Genomic DNA, 12,304 nt, shown 5'->3' with positions numbered 1-12,304 from the left:
TTTTAGATTCTTCCAAATAGCCACCCTTTGCCTTGATGACTGCTTTGCTCTCTTGGCATTCTCTCCATGAGCTTCATGAGGTGGTCACCTGGAATAGTTTCAAAATAGTCTTGAAAGAACTTCCCAGATGTTCATAAGAAGACGGCCAGAGGTTAATATTTGAGTCATCACAGCAAATAGCGGCTACTTTAAGGATTCTAAAATATAACATATTTAAAGTTATTTGACAATTTTTGGTTTGCTACATAATTGCCTATGTTTTAATTACTGTTTTGATGCCTTCGTTGAGAATCTACGTACAATGTAAATGGTCAATATAAATCTATTCTCAATTGGAGACTTTATAATTAATATTTGACACAATAAGCTAATGATTTCAAATCAAATAACTTCTGTTACATGGATCAATAGATATATACAACTGGTATTATGATGATGTACTCCTTTTGTGTTGTGGTTCATTCAACCGTAAAGACCCCAAAGTAGTTTCATTCAAAATGTCTGACTGCAAGTAAGACAGCAGCCTTACACTGCATACGTGTATATATAGCCTTTATAAAAAACCTTTAGAATAGTGTAATAAAATGTACTGAAGTTCGGTATAACAAAAACTATTCTTAATGTAACTGTAGGTGGGCCATAATTTCCTGAAATGTTGTTTGGAGTTTAGAATCTTGATCCACAACCTTTTATTCCTAATTTACTTTATTGATTTCTAATTGTTTTCAATGTTCTCAACTCCACCCATTTTCCTACTCCTACAGTAAGTCAGGACATCTGTCAAAAAATAAAAAGGAGGATTTTTTTGACAAATCTAAATTTGCCTTAGGCAACATTTACGCAGAAACCTGCTGGCCCTCTTCAGAGGCGATCACATGGGTGTAAAAAGGAGCAGATGTGTCCTCTGGTTCATTCACTGCGATGGCAATAGAGCAGTCGGTTTGATCGGTGGTGGTGGTAAGGACGGAGCTGTCAGAGCTGTTGCTGTCGGAACGCGAGACAGGTTGATACTCACGCACGGTGCAGGCTCGCTCACTGAAGTTGGCATTAAACCCTTCTTTAATAAGGCCTTTGGAGAAATGAAACCAATCCTTAAAGAAAAAGAAAGATCGGTCAGTTTTCTTACTTCCCCATTTATATTCCAAAACGAATGCATCAAAAAGGGCTACTGAGTTCCATTTTGAACATATCCGTGTTTTGTTTAGAAATTTATGGTTTGCCTGACAGTGTACGCTGAAGCCTGTATAATGATCTTCAGTAAGGTAAAATGCCAAATTTAAATATGCTTGATGAGTTCAATGCCCCCATTTCCCTGCTGTGTATTGGCCTTGCCTTTCTGTGATATATTAAGAAAACTTTTTCTAAGTAAACAACATTTTAACCTCTTAAGCCTATTTTCCCAAAAATGCATACTCATACTTTACCAGGGATTTCTCAACTGGTAAAATGCCTAAACTGCTAATCTTGATATCAGCTAACAGAAAGGTCCTAGATGATGATGTGGATGTGAAAATTTGAGAGGAAATTATTCTGGACCTGAGTAAATGAGGTTTAAATGCCCAAAAAATAATTTCCGCCTAAAAAAACCCCCAGATGTTTACACCTCTTACTCTTCTTGTAAAGAAGGAAATAAACAAAATAAATTGTAACTACAACATCTGAGTGACAGCTGTAGCCAGTCTGGTGTCAACACAACAAGCAATTGAAAAGTTATACATGTTTAGACTGAAACATATCCAGGCGGACCCCTATTCAACTCCACTTCATTTCCTCAGCTTAACACCCACATATGACATGGTGTTCTATGCATCATTGAACATGGCAAGACAAGAAAACAGTAGGATGGCATCAATGAGTCTCTGGATACTACTAACCTCGACATCAGAAGAGTTCAGTACGGGCTTGGGAAGAGGAGGAATCAGGATGATTTTAATCCTGTGTAGGAGTTACAGACAATAAATAAAAAAAAACACACACATCCAAGTACATGTCAGTTTCTGAGCAGTTTATTGACTGAGGTAGATTTCTGAAAAGAAGGTTTTGACTTTTGTTGTCTTAACACCCACATTGGACATGTAAAATGTCCAATGAATGAGAATATGAAGATTTTTCTCCACATAAATTTACATTATTTGACTACATTTTTGAAGTGAAAAAGTGTGATTCATCATACTAACATACTAAAAATTTTGCACTGCAATAACACCTGTTATAGTTTGTTTCCAATAGGGGACTGTGGTTACAGGTGTCAAGTTAAAAACGCAACAGTGGAAGGTAAAGTAAAAAAAGAAGCACGAAGCAAGTGAAACTTTGAAACTCCAAAAATAAAAGATTTAATGTATTTATAAAAACACAATCTTCCTTTTAAATGCAAATTAGGATCCCTTGTGTGTGGTCACAAGCTCTTTTTTAAACTTTTCACTGGATATTGATCAATGTAAACACAAACAGGTGTGAAGGCAGATCAATTGAGGTGAACATGGTAACCAACAGCAACAACTGATGTGGATGTAAATTTTAGGACAGCTGATTGTAAAATAAAAAAGTGAGCAGGATAAAAAAAAAGTCATGAATCATGATATGACCCACCGTTCATTGTGCAGTAAGATCATAACCAGAAGAAGGAGGGTGATGGCAGCTGCCACATACAGCACTGCTGTCCACACTGGCATTGCCTCGTGTCCTTTATTTGTGTCTGGGAGGAGGGAAAAGGTTTAAAGCCCCGTTAACACTAATTCTTTCTGCATGTGAACATACTCTGTATTCAGCCTTACCTGTGGTGTTATTGAATCCCCAGACTACAGGCTCGCTCCAGTCGCTCCACACCTCAGACTCTCCACAGTTACGCTCTATTTTGCTCCTCACCTGCAGCTCATATCTGGCAGTGCTGGAAGGCAGGTTTTGGGAGTAACTCTGCCCGAGATACACTAGCGAGCGCTAGGATATATATAAAAAACTAATGAGACAAGATATTCTAACATTGAAATATATATATATATATATATATATAATAAAAAGAAAAACACTGCATACCTCCCAGCTGCTGTTGTTTATTCTGACTCGTACTTGATATTCCACACAATGTTTATCAGTCTGGTTCCAGTAAAACCACAGGTTAAAGTCGGATCCATTCTTTACAGTCAGGTTGGTTGGTGGGTTTAACATCACTGGTGACCACAAAGACACAAAGTGACAGAAACCTTCATACATTTATACTTTGAAGTGTTGATGTGGCCCACTACATCATTTAACAAATTGAAACTCACTGGTTCAAATTTATCAAACACACTTGGACAAGGGATCTAACAATAGGGTCACAAGTTGGGTCTGAGATGAAAACTGGTAACAGCCTTAGCAATAAAAATTGCAAAAAGTTATTACATACACTATACTGCCAGAAGTATTTGTCTGTCTACTTTTACACGTACATGAACTTTAAAGAAATCCTATACTTAATCTACAAGGTCCAATTTGTTGATGATCCCACAGTTACCAGCAGTAGCAACTTTAACTATTCTGTATACATCTTCCACTAGGTTTAGAAGTGTGTTCATAGTTGAGAAAACCAAATTGCAGCCTCCCCTCTAATTCATCCCTAAGGTGTTCAAGAAGGTTGAGGTCAGGACTCTGTGCAGGTCAGTCAAGTTTCTCCACACCAAACCTTATAGATCTGTAGCCATCGAAAAGATTGTAACACCTGGAATTCATTGATTTGGTGGTGGGACCCAATACTTTTGGGTATATAGTGTAGCTCAAAGGAAACTTCCATGGAGACAGGTTGTGGGTTAGGGTTGTGCCTTAAAAACAGGGTTCTTAGCAGATAACAGTAGTTCAGATCTCCTCGAATAAAGTCACCTTAAAGCTTGAGAGCGGAGATGATGCAGCGCACAGCTTAAACTTAAAGTATGTTTTATAAATTACCACCGTTCCTCCTCCAGTCGGTCCGAAGGGAGCTAAAATAAGAACACTCAGCCGGTAAAAGTTCTACAAAAATGCTGGAATCACCAACCTCAGTCCAGCAGAGGAAATCCAAACCACTGGAACTGAAAAAGCCCATCAGGATTCACCAGGCCAACCCTAGCATAACCGTGGCCTGCGATTCAGGAGTCTGAGGAGCCCGGGGCATCGTTCTCAAGCTCCAGAGATTTTCTCCAAGCTGATGGAGCCGAGAGAAGCAAGAGGGTGGGGCAGAACGCCCACATCGAGGCTGGTGACAGTTATCAGGCAGGTGTCAATAGGATCCATGAAACTCCAGGGCACAACAAAGGAAAACAACAATCCATCTCCTGTCCGGGAAATGGTAGTGGGTCTTGGCAAGCACACTTTCACCAGCCCCCCACCAAGTTTACCGCTGTGGAAGCTTAAAGCTTTGTTTATTAGATTAAAAGTGTTATTATTATTTTTACCATATGTAAAATGAATTCTGTGAAGAGAAAAAGTTCTTGGCGTGAGGAATGACTGATGGACTTGTTATTGTAGAAGCAAACTTGTAGGCTGGAAAGAATTATGATATCCTGAATCCTGCCACGTCGCTTTGACATTAGAGTTCAGCAGTCCAGATAAGTGATGAAATTGTTATGGTGCAAACTGTTACATAGACCAGTCTGATTTCCTGCAGATGTTTTACTGGATTGTATTCCGGGAACTGTGATTGAGAATCAATGTTGTGGATGCCAAAAGTTTTATGTAAATGAGTATGATGATTTCAATTGGTCAAGAGGACCCCATACACACCAATGCTTTGTATCTGTATAAAAAAACGCTCTGTAGGAACTGAGGGCTGGGATTCTTTGGGATTTTGTATGAAGATGTATTCAGAGATGTGTTCTGAATAAAAGGTCCCCCGCGTCGGCTTTGAGAGGAAACCTGTAGTCTCTTCATCATTTTTAAATTAGTAAACTTTCTTTTCCCATATCACGATGACGGCAATGATTTTGCCAGGAGGGCAAAGTCGGTTTCCAGAAGAGATGAGCCAGGATCCCCGATTGGTGTGGAGGCAATGTTTTTTGTCCACCATGATCAAATGCTTCTTAATTTCTGACTTTACATTAAATATCCATGTGAAACTGGTGATCATATGCTAATAGAGACTTATTGCTAGAAAAAAGGCATGAAAACAGAAAAAAACACAATCCAAGCAGGGTGTGATAGAGGGCCCACCACACATACTGGTGCCATTTTGAAAAAGCAATACACAAAGGTTCTTTGGATGAAACTGCCTTGCCATTATTTATCAGGGAGATTTTATACTACATACCTTTTCTTCTAAGGTCATGTTTCTTCACATTCATCTCCCCGCCATATCTCAGTGTAGTGTAAAATGCGTAAAATCTCTGGAGTTTGGTGTAAGGACGATTACATCCAATATTTGTTCCATTATCAGTCAGGTATTCAGCACAGCTCGTTTCGTTCTCTTTTATGAACCTGTGTAAAGATGTTATGTTACTCAACTAAATTACATTCATAAATAATTCTCCCTAAAGTTAGATCATTTATTTAGAATTCCAAATCATCACGGTGTGTTTAAACTACAGCTAGGCAGACTTTATTTACCAATTAGGTGGTTTCCAAATGCAGCTAGTTGTACAGGATTTTATTTTGCGATTTCAGAGTAACAAAGACAAAATGCAAACTCGTACAAACTTTGAAAAATACTTTTGGACAACTCCTACATTCAGCACTCTTTCTTTTAACGAAGTCAAAACAATCAACTCAATGGTTTTGTTTTACTCCTTAACATCTGTAAAATAAATTATTACCACTAAATACGAACCAGCTGGAAAAGTTGTAATTGACGTCTGGAGTCCCCTGCGAGTTCCAGGTGCAGCGAACTTTTTCCAGGTTAATCACCAGGCACTTCATGTCTATCACAAATAAAAATATTTAACAGTTTCACGATTTGCTTCCACAGACTGATGTCCGTCAGGTTAAAGTGAACATGACACAAGTTGGAAAAGACATGGATTCTTTCGGCGAAACAACACGAAGCTGTGCAAAAACAACCTCACAAGACCAGGTTCATTTTGTATTTATTTCTTTTTTCTAGGAGCTGTTGATTAAAAATTAAGTAACAACATTGACATGAATACGTTTCGTCGTTTTACTGACAAATTGATCAGAAAAGCTGTGAAGACGGTCACATCCGCCTCTCTGGCTGCAGTGCGCGCTCCCGACACAAAGGCAACAGAATATTTCAGGGGAACAGAATTTCGCACAACACCGGGCTGTTGACGTTTGCTGAATGTCTTCACCTCTCTCCACTGTGTGAATCTTTGCTGTATTCAGTTTTTACGGAAGTACGTCTTTTTTAGAGTTTAAAGAAATGTAAATCAAAAAACTTGGCTTATGTAAGCAATACAGAGATACAGCTTTGAATCATTTGACATTTAGACGCCATTTGACTGCGGTATGGACATGAACAAACAGAAGCACCCACTGACTTGACTGAGAAATGACCTCAGAGGGGATTTTCTCCTTTTGTAAAGTGTGGAAATTAACTAAAAAAATAAATACTTTGCTATAGTTTGAAAATATTTCTGGACATCCACACTTCCTATCTAATGTTTTATTTACCTTTGGAAACATTTGGTTTTTGATTAAAATTAAAAAATTAGAAAATCATTAATACCAATGTAGATGTTGTGCTTTACACAGGATGGGTTAATAAAAAAGGTAGATAGTTACAAATAAGAACTTTGTTTAACACATTTTGATTTGATCTGCCAAAAGTCTTTCAGGAAATCAGATGGCCTGATAGTTCAAACGCATCCAAACTTGATTATTAAAGTCATTATTATTAATACAACATACACCTATGATTTACTACGTAGAGTAATGATTTAAAAACTCTTACCAGGAGGGTTTTTAGCCAGTATTTGCCCAACAAGAGAAAGAAGCAGAAACAACCGAGTTGACATCATGACGAGTCGATGTCTGATTGCCACCATCTTCACTTCACTTCTGCTTTGCTCTTCCGCATTGTTGCACATTTTACCATTGTGGGTTTCTACTTCCTGTCAGCAAACACTTTAGATGTCTGATGCATCTATGTTTTTGGCTTCTGATAGATGCTTGGTTGTGAAAACAGCAGGACAAGGTGCAGAGACCATGCTTTGTGACTCTAAATGGTTGTGTTGAAAACCTTTTTTGTGGAAAGGTAACAGCGCTGTCCTAAGCTTTCTCCTCTAACCACTTCCTAAGTCAGCTGCCACATATAGACACAACATCTCCCTGTAATATGCAAACACAACTAAAGTGTAAGGCCTGATAACTCCAATACCACATTCACAACATATCCAGAAGGTCACAAAAGCTTCCAGAACATCTAGAGCTTTGCAGTGTCCGAGCTACTGCACCCTGCTGGTGGTCAGACGCCTTGGAGCTCCTCTGGTACCTGGACCCCGGAAACAGTTACCCACTCTATCTAAAGACTCTTAAATTAACGACTCTCAACCAGTTTCTAACTTTTAGCTCTTTTTAATCTAAATTAAGGCAGAGGAATTATTACAGAGATCAGCGCTGAGGCTCCCGTCTCGGACCGTCGCCGTCTGTTAGAGGATGATGAAGAGCCTCGATAGAAGGTCACATGTAGTTTTATATCTGGCACTCCAATGCAATGGATGTGTTCTCCCTCAGTGATTATCAGTAGACTATGTATCACCATGGTGGTGTCTATCTGTTAGGTTGTGACTTAGCGGGTGTCCATCCTTAATCTAAGTGTGCTGTAGCTTTCTAATCAACCCAGTTATACCAGCTGCTCCACTATCAACCCCAGTGCCCCAGCTTCAGGTCATTTATGACAAACCTTGTGCCATTTATCCTTGTACTGTATGTCTATGAGCATTCTTATCCTATTGTAACAAAAGGGGAACATTGGAACTTATATTTATTTCACTATAGTATAAAAGGGAAAAACAGCTATGAGTCATATTAATAAAGGTTATTCCTAACAGCAGGTTTCACTTGCTTCTGTTAAGGTCAGTGTTCATGATTTTATAATAAGAAAGAGACAGGGCAAAATGGCATCCATTCTGCTGTTTTCTCCTGCTGACCCAAAAGAACACAAAGGCACATCTTACATTTGCATATTAACATCCTGATGATCCCCAAAGCTTTTGGGAAAATAATCTTTGGACTGACTAGACAAAAGTGGAATCTACAGTGTACATCCATTTATATCTGGTATAAAGCTAAAAGCATTTCAAAAAGGAAAATACCTACAGTCAAACAGTGGTGGTATTGTGACATTCTGAGGATGTTTTGGGGCTTCAGGACCTGGGCATCTTACCTTAGTTGATTGAACCATACATTTCTCTCCAGCAGAAAATCCTAAAGGAGAATGTTTTGCTCTGAGTTTGTGATTTTAAGTTTTAGCGCACTTTGGTTATGCTGCAGGGCACATCAGCAAGCCCATTTTTTGAATGGCTCAAAAAAACAAAGAGACGGTTATGAAGTGGTCTAATAATAATAATAATAATACATTTTATTTAGAATGCACTTTTCATTTCAAGGAATCTCAAAGTGCTACAATTAAAACACAAGAATAAAAACAACACTAGAGTGAAACAAGTATTTAGCACTTAAAAGCTTTCCTAAACAGGAATGCCTTAAGTCCAACTTTAAAAGAATCCAGACTCTGCACTTCTCTCAGTGCTAAAGGAAGGCTATTCCAGAGCAGGGGTGCAGCAGAGCAAAATCCTCTGTCCTCCATGGTTCTGAGCCTAGTAGAGGGGACCTGGAGGAGGCGGCCGCTGGACGATCAGAGGGTGCGGGTGGAGGTTTGGAGTGGAATGAGTTCCTGTAGATAAGACGGACCATGACTGTTGATGCATCTATGGGTGAGCAGGAGAATATTATATTGGATGCGAAAAGAGACTGGGAGCCAGTGAAAGGACTAAAGGATGGGTATGATATGCTCGTACTTGCGTACTTGCATGAGGACTCTTGCGGCACTGTTCTGAATATACTGTAATTTTAAAATGTTTTTGGAGGAGATCCCCATAAATAGTCCATTGCATTAATCCAGTCTGGAGGAAACAAAGGCATGAATACGTTTTTCTGCGTCGGAGCGGGAAAGAAGTGGGCAGATCTTGGAGATGTTCTGAAGGTGGTGGAACAAAGTCTTTGATACATTCTTTATGTGGTCGTCAAAGGTGAGTTGTTGGTCACACCTGACACCTAGGTTAGTTACTGAGGGGGAGAGAGCAATGACCTGGCTGTCAAAGGAGTTGGTGATCTGGTGAGTTGTGCCAACAAGTAGTGCCTCAGTCTTACTACTCCTGAGCAGAAGAAAGTTGCTGTTCATCCAGTCCTTAATCTCCTGAAGACAAGCAGCTGCACTTGACAGGGCTATGGAAGGGTTGGGAGCAGTTCTGAATATATAATTGTGTGTCATCAGCGTAGCAGTGGAATGACAGATTGTGTCTGCTGATGACATGACCAAGTCGAAGCATGTAGGTGACAAAAAGCAGGGGGCCCAAGATTGATCCTTAGGGGACAGCAAACGTAACAGGGAGGGATCTGGACTTACATGATTCCAACAAAACATATTCGGTTCTGTCAGAAAGGTATGATTTGAACCACGCTAAGGTGCTGCCTTACAGCCCGGCAGTGTCATGGAGGCGGTCCAGGAGGATCGCAAGATCCATTGTGTCAAAAGCAACTGACAGATCAAGGAGAATGAGGAGTGTTGTCTAGTTAAAGTCGATCCTTAAATGTCATTGAGATGCTGTAGCTGAACCTATTCTTTGCTTCAGCAAAGAATAGGTTCAGCTCCTCATAATTTACATAATGATACATATATTACATTCATACTTGTGTCGATTTACATGTAATATTATTATCTGGAGGCATTTTCTCAAGAAAAGTGGGTTAGGATTCCTTAGAAATGTTGCCACAAGCGGGACTCTGGCTATGAATTACATTATTCCTCTATTAGTCACTAAAGATGCTTTTTATAAAGAGGTTGAATAATTTCAAGACTATAGTAGTCATTTAAAGTTGTCTATTGTGTTGAATTTAAAAAAAGCACTTGTTATATTAGTTATGTTGTGTTATTTAATTAGTTGTTTTGTTTTTTATTGACAATGGATGGATCTATCTGTTTATTGTAATCATACACTAATGTCTTTAACTTGATTTAATTCCTGTTATTTTCTATTAATACATGGATTTTGGTTGTAAAATATCATATCTGAAACAGACACCACAAATGCAAAGCAACAACACAAAACTTGAAGAAACCCGAAAGAAAGGGAAGTATTTCTGTTAGGGTTTGAAAACTTTTGTATTGTTTATCACTCATGTCTGCTCTAAGTGCCTTTCCCTCTTACATGCCACAGGAAGGGAGATGGGGACAAGAGTGAGTTATGCTTTTATCAGCAACATCTACGGACTGGTACCGAGTCCTCACTCCCTCTGTGTTTAAGATCAAGACACATGAACCCTAACCTTTCTGACCCCACACACACAACCTGAATGTTTGTTGAACTGTGTGTGAACCAGCATGTACAGGTCCTTCTCAAAATATTAGCATATTGTGATAAAGTTCATTATTTTCCATAATGTCATGATGAAAATTTAACATTCATATATTTTAGATTCATTGCACACTAACTGAAATATTTCAGGTCTTTTATTGTCTTAATACGGATGATTTTGGCATACAGCTCATGAAAACCCAAAATTCCTATCTCACAAAATTAGCATATTTCATCCGACCAATAAAAGAAAACTGTTTTTAATACAAAAAACGTCAACCTTCAAATAATCATGTACAGTTATGCACTCAATACTTGGTCGGGAATCCTTTTGCAGAAATGACTGCTTCAATGCGGTGTGGCATGGAGGCAATCATCCTGTGGCACTGCTGAGGTCTTATGGAGGCCCAGGATGCTTCGATAGCGTCCTTTAGCTCATCCAGAGTGTTGGGTCTTGAGTCTCTCAACGTTCTCTTCACAATATCCCACAGATTCTCTATGGGGTTCAGGTCAGGAGAGTTGGCGGGCCAATTGAGCACAGTGATACCATGGTCAGTAAACCATTTACCAGTGGTTTTGGCACTGTGAGCAGGTGCCAGGTCGTGCTGAAAAATGAAATCTTAATCTCCATAAAGCTTTTCAGCAGATGGAAGCATGAAGTGCTCCAAAATCTCCTGATAGCTAGCTGCATTGACCCTGCCCTTGATAAAACACAGTGGACCAACACCAGCAGCTGATACGGCACCCCAGACCATCACTGACTGTGGGTACTTGACACTGGACTTCTGGCATTTTGGCATTTCCTTCTCCCCAGTCTTCCTCCAGACTCTGGCACCTTGATTTCCGAATGACATGCAGAATTTGCTTTCATCCGAAAAAAGTACTTTGGACCACTGAGCAACAGTCCAGTGCTGCTTCTCTGTAGCCCAGGTCTGGCACTTCTGCCGCTGTTTCTGGTTCAAAAGTGGCTTGACCTGGGGAATGCGGCACCTGCAGCCCATTTCCTGCACACGCCTGTGCACGGTGGCTCTGGATGTTTCTACTCCAGACTCAGTCCACCGCTTCCGCAGGTCCCCCAGGGTCTGGAATCGGCCCTTCTCCACAATCTTCCTCAGGGTCCGGTCACCTCTTCTCGTTGTGCAGCGTTTTCTGCCACACCTTTTCCTTCCCACAGACTTCCCACTGAGGTGCCTGGATACAGCACTCTGGGAACAGCCTATTCGTTCAGAAATTTCTTTCTGTGTCTTACCCTCTTGCTTGAGGGTGTCAATAGTGGCCTTCTGGACAGCAGTCAGGTCGGCAGTCTTACCCATGATTGGGGTTTTGAGTGATGAACCAGGCTGGGAGTTTTAAAGGCCTCAGGAATCTTTTGCAGGTGTTTAGAGTTAACTCGTTGGTTCAGATGATTAGGTTCATAGCTCGTTTAGAGACCCTTTTAATGATATGCTAATTTTGTGAGATAGGAATTTTGGGTTTTCATGAGCTGTATGTCAAAATCATCCGTATTAAGACAATAAAAGACCTGAAATATTTCAGTTAGTGTGCAATGAATCTAAAATATATGAATGTTAAATTTTTATCATGACATTATGGAAAATAATGAACTTTATCACAATATGCTAATATTTTGAGAAGGACCTGTATAAATAAAGAAACAGGGGTGCCAACAATTTATAGTCTGCACTGCAGAGTGTGACCTACCCTTGCAAGTAAATTTGATTGTATCGTTCTTGCCTCTGAGTTTACTAAATAATACCTAACAATTTCACAGAAAACACCTATTATATTAAAGTACAATTACAATAGCAATAACACCACCACCAATA

The 12,304-nt window shown here is 39.6% G+C and overlaps 1 protein-coding gene across 1 annotated transcript; it reads right to left on the bottom strand.

Annotated features, from left to right (window-relative positions):
- Positions 1-696: 696 nt before the first annotated feature.
- LOC124876950 (cytokine receptor common subunit gamma-like) lies at positions 697-7,010 on the bottom strand. Its single transcript, XM_047380015.1, has 8 exons — positions 6,854-7,010; positions 5,774-5,864; positions 5,258-5,424; positions 3,034-3,167; positions 2,775-2,937; positions 2,590-2,695; positions 1,875-1,935; positions 697-1,091 (listed from the first exon to the last, which is right to left on the bottom strand). Exons 1-8 carry the CDS (start codon positions 6,987-6,989, stop codon positions 837-839), a joined length of 1,113 nt encoding a protein of 370 aa, XP_047235971.1. The 5' UTR covers positions 6,990-7,010; the 3' UTR covers positions 697-836.
- Positions 7,011-12,304: the final 5,294 nt, after the last annotated feature.

Source organism: Girardinichthys multiradiatus, chromosome 11, assembly GCF_021462225.1.
Source record: "Girardinichthys multiradiatus isolate DD_20200921_A chromosome 11, DD_fGirMul_XY1, whole genome shotgun sequence".
In the NCBI taxonomy this organism is placed as follows: domain Eukaryota; kingdom Metazoa; phylum Chordata; class Actinopteri; order Cyprinodontiformes; family Goodeidae; genus Girardinichthys; species Girardinichthys multiradiatus.
This window is presented reverse-complemented; position numbering and strand designations above follow the sequence as displayed.